Source organism: Ciconia boyciana, chromosome 16 (assembly GCF_034638445.1).
Source record: "Ciconia boyciana chromosome 16, ASM3463844v1, whole genome shotgun sequence".
NCBI lineage: Eukaryota > Metazoa > Chordata > Aves > Ciconiiformes > Ciconiidae > Ciconia > Ciconia boyciana.
In genome coordinates this window covers 11,834,010-11,854,096 of record NC_132949.1, presented here as the reverse complement: position 1 = coordinate 11,854,096, position 20,087 = coordinate 11,834,010, and the positions used below count along the sequence as shown (strand labels likewise).

General features: G+C 60.2%; 1 protein-coding gene across 1 annotated transcript; it reads right to left on the bottom strand.

Annotated features, from left to right (window-relative positions):
- Positions 1-681: 681 nt before the first annotated feature.
- On the bottom strand, positions 682-19,373 carry ARHGAP44 (Rho GTPase activating protein 44). Its single transcript, XM_072881524.1, has 21 exons — positions 19,335-19,373; positions 16,436-16,540; positions 16,269-16,345; positions 15,648-15,759; positions 14,665-14,741; positions 13,735-13,852; positions 11,474-11,542; positions 11,307-11,388; positions 10,348-10,475; positions 10,092-10,203; positions 7,990-8,071; positions 6,968-7,048; positions 6,769-6,882; positions 6,542-6,633; positions 6,061-6,241; positions 5,372-5,389; positions 4,849-5,070; positions 3,957-4,138; positions 3,001-3,036; positions 2,706-2,897; positions 682-833 (listed from the first exon to the last, which is right to left on the bottom strand). The coding sequence occupies exons 3-21, from the start codon at positions 16,307-16,309 to the stop codon at positions 682-684; spliced, it is 2,091 nt and encodes a 696-aa protein (XP_072737625.1). The 5' UTR covers positions 16,310-16,345; positions 16,436-16,540; positions 19,335-19,373.
- Between the last annotated feature and the right edge of the window lie 714 nt (positions 19,374-20,087).

The window sequence follows — 20,087 nt, the reverse complement described above, 5'->3', positions numbered from 1 at the left end:
ACGAGCGGGGCGGGGGGCGAAGCACTGCCATTTCCATCCTCCCTCTGTGCACCGGGTGGGCGGGAATGGCTCCAAATAAAACAAATCTCTATATATTTTTTCTATATATCTATACAAATATATAATATATATATATCTCTGCCGATATATATATATCTCTCTCTTATCTCTCTGGAAAGGATAAAAGGTTAACTTGTCTTCACATGCATGACCAAAGCCACCAACCCATGGGGACAGCGGGTGCCGAGGGATGCGAACCCTCACCCGCCGGCATCCTGAGAGCCCGGGGGGCCGCATCCTGCGTCCCCACGTTATTGCTGGTCAGGTCCCATCCTGCTCCGGCAAACAAGCGGAGGGGGAAGAAGCTGAAGAAATGAAATCCCACTGCAAAGCGCCGGCGAGCTCTTTGTCACGTGGCTGGTACCCGGTGGCACCCACCGTTAGGGCACAGAGGAGATGGCGGTGTCGCCCCAGGACCGTGGGTGCTGCGGGGTGGGGGGCGCAGGCACCCGGTCGAAAGGCAAAGTCTGGATAAGGCGAAAAAAAATGAAATAAAGAACGGCGACCGCCCCCAAACCGGGCGTTTTGCCACCCAAAACTGGCGTGCCGGTGGCCCTCGGTGCCGGTGGCCGGTGCTGGCCCCTGGGTGCTGCAAGGATGAGCTTGGGGACAGGGACACTGTCATAGGGCTGTGCTCTCCGATTCCTCCTCCTCCTCCTCCTGCCGGGCGGCCGGGCCCAGCCCTGAGAGTCTCTGCGGTGCCTCTGGCAGGTCCTGGCACAGGGCGGCATCCGGGGGGACGTGGAGGGAGGGGACCTCAAAACGGAGCAGACCTGAGGGAGGGCAGAGTCAGGGGGACGCCGCAGTGGCAGGACCCCTCACCAGGGCTGGTGCCATGTCAGTGCCACAACCAGGGATGTCACCATGGGTCCCTGCTCTGTGCCACCCCACCCTAGCCGGAGCCTGTGACACCAGTCCCGACGTCCCCGCTGTCCCCGTACGCTGCCTGTCCCCCATGATGCTCTGCTCTCCTCCCACTCAGCGCAGGTGACACCGCTGTCCCCTCTCCCCGCAGGGCAAGGCAGCACGTGTGAAGTGACAGAGGGTGGCCCACAGCCCAAGGCAGGCGGTGTCACCGCCGTCCCTTGCTGAGAGCCGAGCAACCCACCCCAAGGTAGCAAAAGCACTTCTGCCCGCACCTGCCAGGCCCTGCTGCCTGCTCGGGGACTCCGCGACGGGCAGCAGCTCCCGCGAGCACATGGCGGGGGGGCTGCGCCCATGCCGGGGTGCAGTGCCAGGGCCGCACCGATGCCTGCGTGCAACGCCAGAGCTTCACCGGCGCAATGCCAGGGCTGCACCCGCGCCGGGGTGCGATGCCTGGGTGTGACGCCAGGGCTGCACTGGTGCCAGGGTGCTGATGCCAGAGCCTCACCGGTGCCAGCGCCGCACCACAGGCAGTCTGCCCGCCTGGGGAGCACCGAGCCCCGGCTCTGCAGGGTGCCCGGGGGCTAGCTGCCACCCGTGCTGTCCCACCCCCCCTCGCAGGCAGGTCGGGCAGACGGAGGAGCAGAGCCCCCATGGCCGGCTGGGCCAGAGCCGGGGGGCTCCCAGCCATGCCCGGCCCTACGGTCACCTGGCCTTCGCGTCCCCAGGTGTCCCCAATGCCACCTGGCACTTCCGAAGCCTCACCCTGACCGCGCCCCTCAAACAGCGCAGCCCCCACTGCTGCAGGGACACCGGGGGGACGACACACCACCAAAACCCAGGGACAAGGTCAGAACAGCAGGAACAGTGGCACAGCCTCATGGTGCTTCCTGGGGACGATGCCACCTTCCTGGGGACACTGCCATCCTCTTGGGGACAGTTCCACCTTGCCAGGAACACTGCCACCTTCCTGGGGACATTGTCACCTTTCCAGGGACATCACCACCTTCCCAAGGATGCTGCCACCATCCCAGTGACAGTTCCACCTTTCCAGGGACATTGTCACCTTCCTGGAGACGTCACCACCTTCCTGATGACAGTTGCACCTTTCCAGGGTCATTATCACCTTGCAAGGTACGTTGTCACCTTCCTGGGGACATCATCACCTTCCCAAGTGCATCATCACCTTCCCAGGGACACTGCCACCTTCCTGGGAACATCGCCACCTTCCCAGGGACATCGCCACCGTCCCAGGGACAGTTCCACCTTCCCGGGGACGCTGCCACCTTCCCGGGAACATCACCACCTTCCCGGGGACATAGCCACCTTCCCGGGGACGCTGCCACCTTCCTGGGGATGCTGCCGCCTTCCCGGGGACGCTGCCGCCTTCCCAGGAACATCACCACCTTCCCGGGGACATCATCGCCACCTCTCTGGGGACATCACCACCGTCCCAGGGACAGTTCCATCTTCCCGGGGACGCTGCCGCCTTCCCATCGCCACCTTCCCCGGGCCACCGCCACCCTCCCAGGGCCACCGCCGCCAGACCCTGGGACACGAGCAGCTGCCCCCCCCCGGCCGCTGCCGCCGGCCGAGCCCGCGCCCCGGCGGGGCCGGCTCCCGCTCCCTGCCCGGGGTTACCTGTCAGCGCGCCGTCCCCGCGGCCCGCGGCGTCCCGGCGGGGCAGCTCCGGGGGCTGGGGGGGGCCGGGGGCGGCCGGGGGGGGCTGGGGCGGCGGGGGCAGCGCGGGGCGCGGCCGCGGCTTGGGGGTGGGCCGGGACTTGGGGGCGGGGGCGGCGGGGGGCGGGGGGCGGCGGCGGGGGAGGGCTGCCCGGCGGGCAGGCAGGGCCCCGGGGGCGGCGGGGCCGTAGGGGAGGGGTGCTGGGGGGTGGGGGAGAGGCTGGCGGGGAGGGCTGCCCCCGCCCTGCTCCCCGCGGCCGCCCGGGGCGGGATGGGCGCCAGCTTCTTGGCCACTGCGAGACAGAGACAAGGGGGGGGAGGAGGGGCGGTCAGGGCGCTGGGGGGGTCGCACCGAGCGGGGCCACCCCCGCCCGTCGCCCCCGGCCCCGCTCCTACCTTTGCGCGGGGCGTGCGGGCTCTGCTCGGCGGGCGGGGCGGGGGCGGCGGCGGCGGGCGGCTGCTGCCCGCTGCCCGGCCCGGGGCTGCCTCTGTGCTGCCCGGCCCCGGGGGAGGGCTCCTTGGGCTTTAAAGTGCTGGGGGGCGGCATACACAGGGCCGGCACCGAAATGGAGAAGAGAAGAGAACCGGAAACAATAAAAAAAGGCTCTCAGGTAAAAAGAAGACGAAAAAGAAAACCGAAGAAACACGAGCACGAAGAATAAAAACAGAAAACATCCGGAGAATTAAAATAAATTAAAAAAATTGAAAAGCAAGGTAAAACGCAAACCAAAACAAACCAGAATGAAACAATAAAAAATGGAAAAATTAAAGTAAGATTAAAAATTCGAAAATAATAAAACTAAAAGAAATAAATAACACAAAAGAAAAAAACCTCAAAAATTAAACATAAAACCAAAATAATAAAAATAAGATAAAATTAAATAAAGATTAAACATTAATAACAAATAGAAAGGAAAATTTAAACACAGAGACGGAAGAAGAAGGGAGAGCCGTGAGGTCCTTCCCGCACTCCCCCGCTCCTCCCGCTGCCCCCCCGCCCATCCCGCAGGCGGGCCCCGGAGCGCAGCCCCCGGGCAGGGCTGGGGGGGCCGGGGGGGTCTCGGGGGTGCAACCCCAGCCTCGGGCAGGGGTATCTCAGCCCCCAGCCTGCCTGCGGGACCCACGGCACCGCCCTGGGACAGCGGTGACGGGGCCACCGAGTCGTCCCCCCGTCCCCCGGGAAGGGGTTCCCCGTGGTTACCTCGCCGGGCCGGATCCTGCGGCTCGGGCGGGCGGGCGGCTGCCCCGGGGGAGCGGCAGGGCTGCGGGGCGGGGGGGGGCACCGGGGGGGAGCCCGTTTTGGGGGCAGTGCCACGGGGGGAGGGAGCGGCGAAGGGTGCAAGGCTTGGCGCCAGGGTGAGGGGCGGGCAGCGAGGAAGAGGAGGAGGGAGGAGGAAGGCTCCGGCTGCAGCCCGGCCAGAGGGGCTGCACCCAGGGATGGGGACGGGGCCAGGAGCCGGGGGACAGGGGCTCGTCCTCGGGGCGGGGGGGGCTGGAGCCGCCATCCGGCCAGGCAGACGCCAGGTCACCCCTGCTGCAAAATGTCCAGAAAGACCATAAAAAAAGGCCAAAAAAAAACAAAACGGGAGGAAAAAATAATAAAAGAGCAGAAGCGTTGGCAGGGGGGACGGGACAGGGGACAGCGGCGGCGGAGCCCTCGCGGTGCTGCAACCCCCCGACTCACCCCACCCCACCAGGATCCGGCCCCACGGCACCACCCGACCCACCCGGGGCTGCCACCCCCATCCATGGGTGCACCTCGGGGCAGAGCACAGCTCGTGGGCGGCTGCAAAGCTCGGCTCCCCTTTTTGAGGCAGAAAAGTGGAATTTAAGTGCTTTCTCCCATCTGGCCCGTGCAAATTGTCGTCAGACACAGACCCTGGGCAGAGGCAGGGCTCAGGGGACACTGGGCTCCTTTAGGCTTTGCCTTGCACCCTTCCTGCACCTCCAGCCCAAATTTCGCTACAGCCCAGTGACACCCACTGCGAGCCGGGCAAGGGACCCGCGGGAAAGCCCCGAAGGCAGCACGGCTCCCGCGGGGCCGGCAGGATGGGGACGCTGCGGCGGCCGCAGGGATGCTGAGCATCCTCTCCTCCCGCTGCCCCCGGGATGCTGCTCCTCTCCCGGGGATGCTGAGCATCCTCTCCCACTGCCTCTGGCGTGGCTGTGGGGGCTCCTTTGCTGCTGGATTCACGCACGGGGAGGATGCCCAGGTTGGGGACACGGAGGTGCCGGTGGCCTTACCTTGTCCGCTCGGCTCCTGGGGGGAAGCCGAAGCTGGCAGGAGGCGGGGAAGGGGTAGCTGAAATATCCGGCGATTGCTCGGGAATGGGCGAGTGGGGTGCGGCGGGGAGCTCGGCGGGCGGCGCGGGGGGCTGAGCGGCCGGTGGGGTGGAGGACGCCTTGCGCACCGCCGAGGTGCCTCGGCGAGCCACCCACGAGGTGTCCATCACCCTGACGCCCATGCTGGGGGGACACAGAGAGAGGCTCTCAGCACCTGCCCCGTGGGAGGGGACCGCCGGCACCACGTCGCAGCTCTTTTGGGGTGCCTGGTCCCTAAAAACGCCTCTTCCACCAGGAAGCTGCTGGGAACGAACCTCCACGGCAATAGGGCAGGGGTGGCAGTGTGGGACGTACTTGTGTCACCCACCGGCCACCTCTCCCTTCCCCAGGTACCAGCAGGCACCAGCATTCTCCCAGCACCTTCCCAGCATCCTCCCAGCACCCTCCCAGCAGCTTCCCAGCACCGCTGCAGAGGATACAGTACCTTTGGATTTTCCTAAGGCTGCATGGGCAGAAACACACGATAGTTAGTGTAAAAAACCCCAAAACTCGACAGTGCACAGGGTGAGAGCCCGCTGCTCGGAAACGGAGCTGCGAGGTCAAGGGGCTTTGAGAGAGGGGGCAGGAGGGGCACGGCAGGGCCCAGGCTATGCTGGTGATGGGGAGAGCTCGGGATGTTTTTTGGAGGTGGGGAGAGCCCTGGGGACGTATTTTTGGAGACGGGGAGAGCCCTGGGGACATATTTTTGGAGATGGGGAGAGCCCTGGGGGTGTTTTTCGGAGATGGGGAGAGCCCTGGGGGTGTTTTCTGGAGCCGACCTGACTGGCTGCGGTCCCTGTGAGGTAGCATGGGGGGGACACGCACAGGCTGGGAGTGGGGAGCTCTCCCCAGGAGCAGAGCCCGCAGACCTTGGGGACACCAGGGCACCCGACCCCATCACGGCACAGCCCCGGTGCCACGCCATGGGCTGCCCCACTCCCATCTCCAGCAGGCTGGGGGCAGGCGTCAAGCCCCGGGCTCACCTGAGCATCCCCAAGAGCCCAGCATGAAGAGCAGGGGGGCCTCCCACCCCAGGACCACCCAACCTCCACCAGCTCAGTGCCACCCCCCGCTAGGGTGGTGGCAATGCCACCACCTCCCTCTCCCCAAACCCTGGCACTGCAAAGACCCTACCCATCCTTCTTGTAAAACTCCAGCATCATGTTGTCTGTGGCCACGCTGAGGGGCCGCCGCGCCTGGTCGTGCTGCCGGTGGTCTGCGTGGTCCATGTCCGGGGAGGGCATGGAGCTGTAGTTGGCGTTGTGGTTGACGTGCATGGGGCTGCCGTAGTTGCCTGTCACGTTGAACTCGATGTCTGGAGAGGGGAAGGAGCAGGGGGGACATTGGGTTGTGTGTCCTCAGTGAGGGGTGGGATGGGGGTATTGGCACCGCAGGAATGCTCGGGGGGACCCGGAGTAGCTGGGTTGGGCTCACTGCTGTGATGAGTCTTGCTAGATCTCTGCCTGAGCGCCCCCCCTCCCCCCGACCCCAAGCCAAGGCAAGCAGAGGAGGCTGTCAAAAATAAATATGGAAGCTCAGCACCTGATCCCCAGGGAGGGCCAGGAGGTCCCACAAAGCCCATCCCGCCCTGCCACAGCTGCGGGGCACAGCCTACCTCCGGGGAAGAACCAGTCGGCGTGCTGGATGAGCGGCTCGATGATGCCCACGATCTGCAGTGAGACGGTCGTCATCATCTCCGTCATGTTCCTGCAAGGCGGCGGGCAGCGGCTCAGCAACCCCACCGCAATCCCACTCCTGGTGGGATTTTGGCCCCAGACCCTCCCCCTCCCCCCCTTCCCCAGCACCCCTCTGGCACGCTCGCTTTCCACCCGGATACCTTACCCATCCGCCTGCGGCCAGAGGAGGTTGGGCCCCAGCACGATGGCCACGTTGCTCGGCGTCATTTTATTCATGTCCTGATACTCGGTCAGCTTGGCCAGGAATTTAATCAGGTACCTGGAAAGCAGAGCCAAGCCGACTCAGTCCATCAGGATCACACCCTCTCCATCCCCTCCCCGGGTCCCGCTGGCCACAGGCTCACCTGATGTTGTTGTAGTTGGCTTTGGGCAGCTTCTCGCAGGCGCTCCAGAGAGCCTGCAGCCGCTTCTCCTGCTCTGGGATGCTGCGGGGAGGTGGGCGAGAGGGTCATTCCCCATCCCCACCCCACCCTGGGGCTTTTGACCCCACCAGCCCTGCCCCTGGGGACCCTGCAAGACCCTCAGGCTGCTGCCAACGTTATAGAAGTAAATTAACCCAAAAAACCCAGCCAAAATGAGAAGGAAACCTTTTGGCTGCAGGCTGGATGCTGGTCCTCTCCTCACCTCTGTGCAGCCCCCCCGAGGTTTGTGTTTTGGGGATATGTTCGCTTTGGAAGGGGAAATTACTGCAAACAGCCCCCCAAAACAAGAGCCCACTCCCCCCACTGCCATCCTCGGGGACCATCCCCTCCGTCGAGCCACCACCACGTCCCTGCCGTGCTCCAGCACTCCCAGGGCAGGTGGGGGACGTGGTCAGACCTATATTCAGGCACCACTGAGGTGGTTGCCACCCTAAAAGGAGATGTTCCTTCTCCCACCTCCCTCTGCCCCTCACCTCCTACCCCAAACACCTCCCATGGTGGAGCAGGCACGCTGGTGTCACCTCAGCTGGCCCTGTCCTGCTGGGTTTGGGAGTTTCGCAGTGCAGAGCACCCCAGCAAAGCAGGTGGGAGCTCCCTCGGCCAGCTATCCCCCAGGGTTTGCACACCCGTCCAGAAATGGCACCAGCGCCCGGCACCCAAAGGCTTGCCGAAAGATGCTGGGAGAGCTCAGCCACCTTGGCCAGGGTGCTCTGGACCACACTGGGGACACCAGGGTTGCGGGACATCAAAGGCCACCCTTGCTGCTGGGACACACAATGCTCAAGGAGCATCACAGGAACCCTCCTGGCTCTCAGACCCTGGAGGAAACATCCCAAATGCTGTGAGCCATGTCAGAAATAACTCATGGCCCCCATACCATCCATGGGGACTCAAGATGCCACCACCCATGTCACAGAGAAATGGGGGAGATGCCCCAGACTCACTTGGAGGCCTGGATCCACTCCTCATACAGCTCGAATGTCATGAGGGGCTCTGGCAGCTCTCGCAGGTAGGACTTGAGGGCTCCTGTGGCACACAAGGGACACGGGGCTCGGCACCACAGGAGGTGCCATGGGTGGCACTGGCCACCAAGCACCAAGCGGTTTCGCTCCTTGGTGTTTTGACTCACGTCCCTCCCAACCTCCCCACCAATGCGTCCCAAAGCACCCGTTAGTCCCTCCAGCTTGGTGGAGCCCGTAGCATCCCCTGACCCCCAGCAACCACCTTGCCACCTCCACCTAGCCCCCCTAGCACCTCCCCAATTCCCTCCACCATTTTTGCCTCCACCAGCTGTTCACCCAGCTCTTCATCACTCATTTTTGCCTAGGACATTCACAGCTCCTTGCGCTGGGAAAAGGTTCCCATTGCAGTCAGTAGGAAACCAGGGTCCAATCCTGCACCCGCCCAAGAGCCCAGCCCAGGACGGGGCAGCTGACGGGCACTTAAACCCAGTTAATGCGTAACAGCAGCCCTGCAGGCTCGGATCTGTGCTTGGAGAGGGTCTTAGCTGCAGAAGAGGTAGAGAGAAGACGGCAAGCTTGATGATAAGATGTTTGAATCTTCCTGACTGCTCCTTGCTCCTGAGGAGCCTCTCCTGATCAGCGTCACCCTCATTAGCATCACTCTCATTAGTGTCATCCTCATTAGTGTCACCAGGGCCCTAGTGCTGCCTTGGATTATGATTGCATCCCTGTTTTCTTCCTCACCTGAGACCAAAAGTGCTGCTCGAGCCCTTGGCTGGGGAGGGGATGTGCAGGTTGGGGTTTGTGCTCCTGGGTGGATGGCAACTCTTAAATGCCCCACTTCCACCAAGAGCTGTATTTCTGCACCTGCATTTGACCCCCGTATATTGTGTCTTTGCTGTTCAAAGGCTTTGGGACAAATCACAGAAGGGTTGAGGTGGGAAGGGACCTCTGGAGGTCATCTGGTCCAACTCCCTGCTCCAGCAAGACCACCCAGAGATGGTTGCCCATGACCATGTCCCGATGGCTTTTGAGTATCTCCAAGGATGGAGACTCTACCACCTCCCTGGGCAACTTGTGCCAGTGCTTGGTCACCCACACAGTGACAAAGTGTCTCCAGATGTTCAGAGGGAACCTCCTGTGGTTCAGTTGGTGCCCATTGCCTCTGGTCCTGGCACTGGGCACCACTGGAAAGAGCTCTGTCTTCTTTGCACCCTCCGTGTAGGTGTTTATATCCATCGATGAGATCCCTCGAGCCTTCTCTGCTCCAGGCTGAACAGTCCCAGCTCCTTCAGCCCTTCCTCCTAGGAGAGATGCTCCAGGCCCTTCATCATCTTCATGGTCTTTCACTGGAGACTCTCCAGTATGTCCATGTCTCTGTTTCAGTGCCCAGCACTGGACCCAGCACTCCAGGTGTGGCCTCACCAGTGCCGAGCATCGGGGAAGGATCACCTCCCTTGACCCGTTGGCATCACTCCTCCCATTGCAGCCCGGGACACTATTCACCTTCATGTTGCCAGCCCATGGTCAGCTTGGTGTCCACCAGGACCCCCAGGGCCATCCCTGCCAAGCTGCTTTCCAGCTGGGTGGCCCCAGCATGTCCTGGTGCCTGGGGCTGCTCCTCCCCAGGGGCAGGACTTGGCGCTTCCCCTTGCTGAACTTCACGAGGTCTCTCTCAGCCCATTTCTCCAGCCTGTCCAGGTCCTTCTGGATGGCAGCACGATCCTCTGGTGCAGCAGCCAGTTTGGTGCTTACGGACATGGTTTAGTGGTGGTCTTGGTAGCGTTAGGTTTACGGTTGGACTCTATGATCTTAAAGGTCTTTTCCAACCTGTGCGATTCTGTGATTCTGTGTCACATGCCAACTTGCTGAAGGTCCACCCTGCCCCCACATCCAGGTCATTAATGAAGATGTTAATCAGGATCGGACCCAGTATCAACCCCTGGACCACACCGCTAGTTACTGGCCTCCAACTAGACTTCATGCCACTGATGACCACCCTCTGGGTGCCCACGGTTGGTGCTTGGTGGCTGGATGGGCTATCCCGCACACCACCAACCCCCCCGCCCCGAGGCAGACTCTACCTGCGATGGCGTGCGGGTCGGCTGAGTACTCCTGCACGTCCACCACGCAGCAGTCCAGGGCGGCCTTGAGCTTCTTCAGCTTGGAGGCCGAGGGAGCCACTCGGAAGAGACCCTTCGCAGAGGACATGGGAGAGCGTTGGACAAGCTTTGGGACCGGGGATGTCCCCAAAGCCCCCCGGTTCCTTGTCCCCCCCTTGGAGGCACCCATGTCCCCTTCCATCATGCCCAACCGAGGGTGGTAGGACATGGGACCCACCTCCTCCTGCATGCCGCACTCCAGCAGCATCGTCACACACGCCTCCACGGGGAAGGCGATCTCCCGCCCGCTGACGGCCAGGTGCTCCTCCAAAGGCTTCCCAAAGGAGGGCTTCTCCATCCATGCCTCTGTGACGGGCAGAGGGGGTGAGAGGAAGGAGAGGACACGGCGGGGATGGTGCCAGATCCGGCATCCCCTCCCCGAAAGGCCCCTGGATCACAGCGTTTCGGCAGCAAAATATTCCGCTTGGGTGTTGCTAAAACAGGACCCCGCACCTCTGTCCTGGGCGGCTCGGAAAGTGCTTTTTAAAGATGAAATCCAAACAAAATGTTTTCCAATCATCACACGGGACATTTCAAAGGGGCTGGATAACGTTTTCCGGGGGGAGCAATCACGGGCAAACCTTTGCAATATATTCCCCCTTCTTCCATCACAGTTTGAGGCAGGAATATTTTGTGGGATCGAGAGAAAAAAATAAAATACAAATCACTCCCTGCCCCGCTGCAGCAACGGCAGCACCCCGAGCCCTGCCCCAGGGAATGCGCTGCTCTTGGGGCTATCGCGCGGGGCTTTCCCCGACCTCGGTCTCCCAGCCCAGCTCCTACAGAGGCTGCACACTGCGAAGCGAAGCCCCAAGACCCCCCTCTTGGTGCTGGGTTCCCACCTCCGGTGCTGCACTCGATGAGGATATTCGGGCAGGTTTCCCACCCCCCTCCATGAAGCTGGACAGATCCTGCCCCCCAAAACCAAGTGGGATGGGGATGCCCTCCCCAGCGCCGGGGCAGGTGGGACGCAGATGGGGCGAGCAAAGGGAGGATGCTCAGCCACAAACCCGGCACCACACCACAGGGTCACGCTGCAGCCGGCTCATCGCCACGGCGAAGCCCCGCACAGCTCCGGCGTGACGCAGAGCCCTTGGCATCGCATGCAGGAGCGGGACAGACCCCACGGGCACTTACCCTGCTGGGCTTTAATTTGAGGCAGGACATTCTGCAAAAGCGCTAAGGATTTCCGATGGTACTCTGCCTGCACCTCGATCAGCTGGGGGGGAAGAGACGGCACCGGCTGTCACCTCTACGGCCGGGGATGGGGATGGAGGAGTCCCGTGGGGACGGGTGGCACTTACGGTTTGAAAATAGTTTGCATAGTCTACTTCTTTGGCCACAAAATTGTACATGTCAGCCGAGAGCTGGTCCTGTGGAGAGCAGAGAATTAGTCCCTGTCCCACTTGTGCTACCCTGATGCCACCATGATGGCCCTTTCGGAGGCCACCAGGAGGGACCAGCTCGGTCACACCAGGAGCCAACGTGCAATGCGGCACGCTGCAGCACCCGCTCGAGATGTGCTTGGGATGTCGAATATATGGCAGCACCATAGGAGTTTCCTTTCTGCTGCTGTGCAAACGGCTCCACCTTCACCCCCTCCTCCTTCCAGAGCCCACAATTAGCCAGCGCCTTGCAACGAGCTCTCTGGAAGCAAGAGTCACTTGGAAGCAACCTGTCAGCCTGCGCTGGTTTTGGCTGGGATGGAGTTAATTTTCTTCCTAGTAGCTAGTACGGGGCTATCTTTTGGATTTGTGCTGGAAACACTGTTGATAACCCAGGGATGTTTTCGTTCCTGCTGAGCAGTGCTCACACACAGTCAAGGCCTTTGCTGCTTCTCACCCCACCCCACCAGCGAGGAGGCTGGGGGGGCACAAGAAGCTGGGAGGGGACACGGCTGGGACAGCTGACCCCAGCTGCCCAAAGGGCTATTCCATACCATATGGCGTCATGCTCAGCATATAAAGCTGGGGAAGAAGGAGGAAGGGGGGACATTCAGAGTGATGGCGTTTGTCTTCCCAAGTGACCACTACGCGTGATGGAGCCCTGCTTTCCTGGAGATGGCTGAACACCTGCCTGCCCATGGGAAGGAGTGAAGGAATTCCTTGTTTTGCTTTGCTTGCGTGCGCGGCTTTTGCTTTCCCTATTAAACTGTCTTTATCTCAACCCACGAGTTTTCTCACTTTTACTCCTCCGATCCTCTCCCCCATCCCACCGGTGGGGAGTGAGCGAGCGGCTGGGTGGGGCTTAGTTGCCGGCTGGGGTTAAACCACAACACAGCCAAAGGCTGCACATCCCGGTGGGCTGAACGGCACAAATTAAACCCCAAGTTTGCTCGTCCCAGCACCTCACTGCATTGCTCCTTGCGTGCAAGTGGCTCATTACCCACAGGGCTAATTGCTGCGCAGCAAAGGAGCGCACACGGCTCGGCTGCCGCAGGTAGCAACCCAACCGCTTGGTGCGGACCAGACTGACGGGGCATCACCAATTGCTCCGAATTGCAACGAGCCCCTCGGCACCAGGACACGTGTCTCTCTGTCCTCACGCTTGCAAATAGACTTTGCCACTTCCCAAATTTCTCCTTTCTGAGAATCCCCTTGGATAACTCAACTGGAGGAAAACAATCAGGGTTTTAAAACACTGCGAGCACATCCCGGTTGTAACATCCACCATCAGTATGGTGAATATACTGGGGGGCAGCTCCTGGCTGAGCTGGTTTGCTGGAAATTGCTGGGTGCGTGGGCTGTGATGCTCTAAGATCGGGGGAGACAGCATGAGTTTGGGACTGGATTTTAAAGGCTACGTGGGTTCTGGTTGAGCCCCTGGAGAAAAGAGCTGGGATTTGAGACACGCACCCAGCTCCATCTCCTGCCCAAAACTTACAGTGCAAGGTTCACCTGGCCCTTTGCATCTTCTGCCCTGGGGAATTTAAAGCCACACAAAACTGCCTGTGGGTTTCATCGCTGAACCCTGCAGCCCATGACGAAGGCATTGGCAGCAGCGTCCCCCCTCACTCAGACACCTTTCACACCCAACATGACCAGCTGGGTGGGTCGTGCTCCTGCGGGATGGCGGGGGGTGACATGGCCAGGTGGCATGCGTGGGCTCGGCACGCAGTGGCACTTCCCGCAGGTCTCTGTGCCAGGGCTGGGTTTACTCGGTGCTGAGCTCGCCAGCTCCTGCTGGGATGGGTTCCCTGGGAAGGGGATGCTCTCTGGCTCCGGTGGGATATGGAGGATGGGGAGAGAGGAACCGGGGACTCCTGCTTGGCTGGCAAGCATCACCCACATTCGGCAGCTCCGGTGCAGCGGCTGTCTCTCGAGGGTGGCACCTCGAGCACCCGGCGAGCCCCAGCAGTACCCGGTGGTGATGGGGAGAGGGTCAGGGATGCTGCCGGGCTGCCTTTGGGCATGGGGCCAGCCGGATGTGGGTTTCCCATGGGCACCAGGGAAGGAAGAGGGTGAAGAACGGGGTAAGAGCGGAGGCTGCAGGTTTTCCATGGTGCCTGGGATGCCGAGGTCCCCCCACCCCAGCAAGAAGCGATCCCCCCGGGACCCCCAGGTACCCTGCAAATCTCCACTCTGTTGGCCGCCTCCTCCATCTCCTCCCTGAGAGCGTCAGCTTTGGCGCCCGAGGGCTGCAGGTTGCTGGCCAAACCCGAGGACTTCGCGGACTGCTGCCACCTGCGGAGAGAGGGCAGAGCTGTGACGAGGAGGGATGGGGACCCGCGCAGAGCAGTGGCCGGATCCCAGCGGCCTTGGAGGGCAGCCCAGGGACCCCCCTCAGCTGAGCCCACCATGGTCCCCAGGGCTGAACACCATGGAAATGGTCCCAACCCAGGCTGGGATGCAGCATTCACTCCCAATCTGAAACATCCCCAGTCCCCACAACTGGCTGCATGCACTGGGCTCTAATTAAGCAATTATTTTCAGCAGGAGAACGAGCCTCATCCAGGTGGGAGGAGGGAGGAAGGTGATGGGAGAGCCTGGACATGATGTTGGGGACTACAGACACCTCCCAACCTCTCCCCAGGGCACGCCGATGTGTGGGGCTTGGCCAACTCAACGGCCCCAGGCAAAACCCAAAGCGCAGCCTGCCGGGTCCCACCACAGCGTCTAGGACACAGGAAGATCTCAAGGGTCATCCCAGCTCCACCCCAGCACTACTCTACAGCGGCAGGATCACCCGGCTCTTTGCCATCATGTAAGAACTTACCAAGATAGGGAAAAGATGAAAAAAATAAAGATTTGTGCCAGAAAAAAAATACTCTTTTCTGTAGAGGGGAGGCAAGGAAAAGGGATCTATGGATTCTGCAGACAAGAACAGAAATCTTGGCTCATTGCAGAGCTTGACTTCAAGGCACACGGTGACACGGCCGAGACTTACGGTCCCAAGGGAGCTGCGGTACCAGGGCTCCGGGACATGCCCTCCCTGGTGCTACCCATCCCTTGGGAATTTTTATTTTTTATAAAGCAGCTTTGAAGCCACTTCCTACCGCGTCCTGGAGGAATCCATGTCCAGCACGAGCTTCGCCAAGTGCTTCCTCTGCTTTTGGATATTCGGGATTTCCACCTGCAGCAACACACAGGAATGGGAGGAGATAAACATCCCCGGAGAGGTGTCCGGGGTACGTCGTACCCGACTGCGACGCCAGGAGTTTGGGCTGGTGCAAGCCGGGCGGATAAGGATGCAGCTCCTTATTTAAACATCACTAGGGAGATGGCACAGCTCGTCCCTCCCCCGTGTCCCCACCCGGGCTGTGCCACCCCCGACAGCCCTGACCACAGAACCCGCATCCCTGAGAGGAGCACCCTTGGGGGATCAAAGCCTCCCGCTTTGGGGAGCTGGATGAAGGCAGAAAAAGGGCTTTTGGGGATGGCAATGCAAAGCCTCCCATGCACGGGCACTGTTTGCCAAAGGATTTGGCAAAATAAAGCTGTGGTCTGGCTCTGCTCACCCATCCTGGTAACACCAGCAGTGTGATAAAGCTCTTGTTTTTTCTGCCAGGGAAGAAAAAATCAGAACCAAGGCCGGGACATTTTGCAAGATGTAAAAGGGGGGGATAAAAGTGTGGAGTAAAATAGAAAAACAAGGTTGGCAGCAGGGGGGAAAAGGAGGAAAAAAACCAATATCCCAAACAACAATGGTATGTGTTTGGAGCTTGGAAAAATGGGTCAGAAATAAGAGGGTTAATGCCTCTGTCTTCAGGAGAGGCAGAAAAGAGCAAGAGCAGCAAGGGCAGGCGAAGGGGCCTGGCAGGGACCACGGCCCCAGCAGCCAGCCCGGCTGAATGTGCAAATACTGCCTGCCAACTAGAGCAATTAGCAAACGTCTCCAAGGGGGAAGGTCCCTCGCAGGGACCAGGAACCAAATATGCCACCGGAGCAGTGAAACCCCGCTTTCCCCCACGCTTGTTTTGGATGCGAGTCCCCGGCGTGGTGACACCCCGACCCGAGGACCTCCCCGCCCGCCGCTCACCTCGGCCAGCACGAAGAGGGGCTCGATGACGTCCCTCTCCACCTGCAGCTCAAAGTGGATGAGCTCCTGAGCCAGCTTGTCCTCCGCCTCCCCGCACAGCCGCAGCATCTTCCTGCAAGGGCACCGGCAGGGCTGGCACGGCAGGGCCGGGGGAGCGATGGGCAGCACCCACGGGGTGGGCAACGGCCACCCAAAGGGCCACCCAAAGCCCCTGGGGCCTCAGCAGCGGCACGGGGCAGCCCTTCCTTGGCAGAGGGCTGGAGGGAGGGCAGCAGCCTGGGGACTGTGGGCACCCCGGGTGTTAGGAAAATCTCATTCCCTAACTTTTGTGCCAATTATAGTCTGAAACTGTATGAACTTTCTTAATATGTATATAGTTTACATTGTATACTGCATGACTAAAGGACCCCAGCTCATCGCAAGGAGAAGAATAAAGCATACCCCTGGACTACCGAGACCACACCAGCATCCCAGCCCCTCCAACACCACTGTGAAACCCTCTCGTTATCCGGCATCACAGATAAAGAACTGCAGCAATTCCTGGCAGCAGCATCCCAGCAATTCCTGGCAGCAGCATCCCGGCAGCGGCAGAGCACCGGGGCAGACCCAGGCCCCCCTTACCCCAGCAGGGAGTCATCGCCCAGCACAGCCGATCCCTCCATCAAGCACTGCGCCAGCGTCGTCAGCGGCAGCTTCTTCTGCAACGAGAGGGCTGTGTTTCCCACCCCGCCGGCCCCGCCGCCGCCGGCAGCCTGCCCGGCACCCTCAGAGCCCTGCCAAAGCCTCACCGAGCGCTTGTCGGCATCCACGCCTTGCTGGCCCTGCAGACATGCCGTCAGCTTCTTGTGGGTGCTGTGGGAGACCTGCTTCACCAGCTCCAGGCGCTTCTCCACCTGTGGATGCAGTGGTGCCCGTCACCGGGGTATCCCACCTGGTCCCGCACCCACCGCACAGGGACATAAGCGATTTTAATTGCTGCTGCATTGGATGCAACAGCCCCGGAGCCCAACCCCTTCCCAGGGCAGGGATGCGTTACGCAGGAGAAGGTTTCACCAGGCTGAGGCTGCCCCATGTTAACCCCTCAAGCAAGGCTGAGGGCCGGATCCAGAGCAGCCTCCAACGCCCTGGTGTCCCCAGGCGAGGGCAGGAGGTGTCTGTCCCCAGCCGAGCCATGCCACAAACCAAACTAGCCGCAGCTCCAACCCAGGGCTGCAAATTGCCTTGTTTGCCTCTGCATTGATTAAATTAAGAATTTTATCCCAAAACTCGGCGAGATGACTCATTAAATGTAAGCAAACAAGATCTGCTGAAAACCATAGCTGAGAGACTTGGGGAAAACATGGGAATCTCAAAATCCTGGGAAACAATCTTGAAAAAAAGCAATATTCCCCAAAGCTCAAAATCTTGGGAAATAATCTGGAAAAAAAAGAAATACTCCCTAAAGCTCTTAACCTTGGGAAAATAATCTGGGAAAAAAGAAATACTCCCTGCCTGGGGGAAGTGGGAGAAGAACTGAGCTTCTCCAGCATGCGAGTCCTTAAGGCAGGAGGCATCTCACGGGAGCCACCGCAGGGACGGCAGAGGATGCTCTGCCTCAGCCAGGCATCAGAGTTCTATTATTTTTTTAAAAATATATAATTTTCATAATAGATGTAACTATATACAATATATATATATTTTTATATATATACATGTCCATGTATATGTTGAAAGGAAGGGCTGTGATGTTCAGAAGGGCACACATATGGGCACACACCCACCTAGATGAGCCAGACTGGAGGCAATTTGATACGACGCCCAGAAAGGTTTGGGTTCCCCACCGCTCCTGGAGACAGACCCCCGTGAACATGACCGACTCTTCAGGAGACACCCAGACAAGGCAGCACCGACCACCCTCCCCGCAGAATTATCCACATCTCCAAAAGATGCAAAAATCCCCATTGCTGAGCCAAGCCTGCCCTCGCCGGTGCCAGCGCGGATGCCAACCAGCACCGGGTTGTCACCGGACAGCTGTAAGAGCAGGGTCCGGCGCTCAGTGCCAAGGGGTCATGGAGACCTCAGAGCTTGCAAGGAGAAACATCCAAAAAATTAAAAATAAAAGGGTTCATTATTGCTGTTCCCTCTGGCTGCTGGTGGCGGGGAGCGCTCAGCTCCCCTCCCCTCTGTCCTACTGGGGCTGACCATCCCTGGGGACAGTGGGGCACGTCACCGTCACTGCTGCACCCTGCCCGTCCCTGCCACCAGCACTGGTGAAGAAAGGGAAAAAACCCAAATCCCCAAGGCTGGAGACTGACTCGCAGGGGTGCGTACCGCGAGGACGGCGCTGCTGAACAGCGGACGAACCCACCAACACCCCAGGAGCCCGCACGGCTGCTTCCACCAGCGATTTCTCACCGCTGCTGGTGCAACTGGACACCAACCTCGCTCCCCCCCCGCACGGGTCGGGCTGGTCCCAGCCACAATGGAAACGGCTGCTAAATCCCCGGTAAAGCAGCAAGAGGCCGTGGGAAGGATTAATCGATGCGGGCGGCTGCCCTCTGCGCCCGGCTGGGACGTTTGCAAACAGAGCTTCATTTCACCTTCTTCCAGCGCGGTTTCGCCTTACCCCTTTAGCGACGGCTCACTCAAATCCTGCTCACGTTTTTGGCTAACACATGGCTCTTGCTAAAGCCTGATGTGTGCAGGGAGCAGCATCATCAGGTCCAAGCGAGGGCAACACGTAGGCAGGACATGGTGGGCAGAATGAAAAAAGGTCACTCTGCAGCCACTGTCACCTGCAGGTCGCTGCCTCCTGCCACCAGCATCCTTGCACACCGGTTCTCTGGCTGTTTCTGCAGAATTCACTACCTGATAGCAATGGCACAGACCAAATTCCCAAGCTGGAAGGTATAAATACATCAGCTTACCCCCAAAACAGGTTTTGAAGGGGATCCAACAGCAGCCGGACTGGCTGACACCAGGGGATGCCTGCGCCGTGATGGAGGAGGAGGGGTGAGCACCCTCACCGACGGCTGGGCAGCTGTTTTGCTCATCAGTGCCCAAGTTACGAGTGACGATTTAGAGAATGTGTGAGCTAGAAACCTCATAAATTCAGTGATGGATCTGTGAATTCACATCCCTTTGCTGGCACTTTCTCAGCCACCTCCCTCCCTGGGGTCTGCAGGAAGCCCTGCTCCTGAAGCAAAAAGCACCAAGATGAGATGGCCCCGAGAGACCGTGACTTGAGCATCACAGCCGATGCCCCAAGGCACCACGTGAGGTTTTTGGCTTGGGCTCTTTTGCTGAAGTCACCCAACCCATCAGCTTTGGGGGAAGCCCAACCCCTCAGCTTTGGGGACTGTCCCATGCTGTCACAAGTCCCGTCCCCAGGGCAGGTTTTGCAGCAGAGACGGGAGACCAGGCGCCCGCAATCTGGCTGGCTGTATCAAGTTGCCATCCTGGCAGAGACAAGACTGGATCCAATTCCAGCTGACCTGAAAACCAGGCTGGGAAAGGGCTGGGAGGGAGTGTGGGAGGGAGATGATGCTGATTCCCATGCTCCCAACTCCCTCCTCCTCCTCCCAGCCCATCTCATCACTGTGGGACACTGCGGCACCCATCAGCACGGGGCTGCTGCCGCATCCAGCACCCACAGGTGGGTGCCTGGGCACCCTGGGTGCAGGTCAGACCAGCTGCAGAGGACCTCACCTGCAGGAGATCTTCGCTCAAAACCTCTGTCTTCTCAGCCCTGCAAGACAAGAAAGAACATAAAGCGTTGGTGAAGGGTCCGGCACACACGGCAGCACCGGGGCTGCATGCCGTGGTACCGGGCATGGCTGAACGTGCTTTTTCATAGGGATCCAGCCGGTGATTTAAGGCTCTCCGGTCCCACCAGCCATCACCTCATCTCCTAAATAAGCAAAGGATGGAGCATCTTCACGGCTCACCGCGAGCGTGCCATGTCCCAGGCCAATTCAGGGTTCCCCCCTGATCTCCCCCTTACTTTTCCATTATCGCCAGCAAAACAAGGATGCTAAATTCCCAGGAGGATGCAGCCAGCGCTGCGCAGGGACCCGGTGTGTCTATGCACGGAAGCAGCTCCCCAGGCCGTGCTGGGCTCTGGCACATCCTCAGCACCACGGATTTCAAGGACACAACCCATCCACACGACTGAGCCTCTTCGGTCCGACGCAGCCGACTGAATCTGCGGCGGCAGCTGCTGCCCGGGGCTTCGCCATAACCCTCCCCACCGCTCGTCGGAGCCGGATTTACCGCTTCAGAGCTCGTGTCATCCGCTGTCTTTGCTAGCGAGGAGTGACAAGGATGCAGAAGGAGATACAAACCCGCTGCCTTGCAGCCCTCCTCAGCCACGCACAGACCCGCAGCACCCCTGCTCGCAAAGCCCCTGCAGCCGCTCCTCACCAGATCTGCTCAGGCTTATTTAAACCATCACACTCTGGA

What these genes read in the sequence shown, in the direction of transcription:
- ARHGAP44 (XM_072881524.1), bottom strand. Translation starts at nt 16,309, where the DNA reads ATGGAGGGATCGGCTGTGCTGGGCGATGACTCCCTGCTGGG. An exon ending in GCCAACTACAACAACATCAG is followed by an intron (nt 6,883 to 6,967) that starts GTGAGCCTGTGG and finishes TCTGCTTTCCAG; the next exon opens with GTACCTGATTAAATTCCTGG. An exon ending in CTCTGGCCGCAGGCGGATGG is followed by an intron (nt 6,634 to 6,768) that starts GTAAGGTATCCG and finishes GCCGCCTTGCAG; the next exon opens with GAACATGACGGAGATGATGA.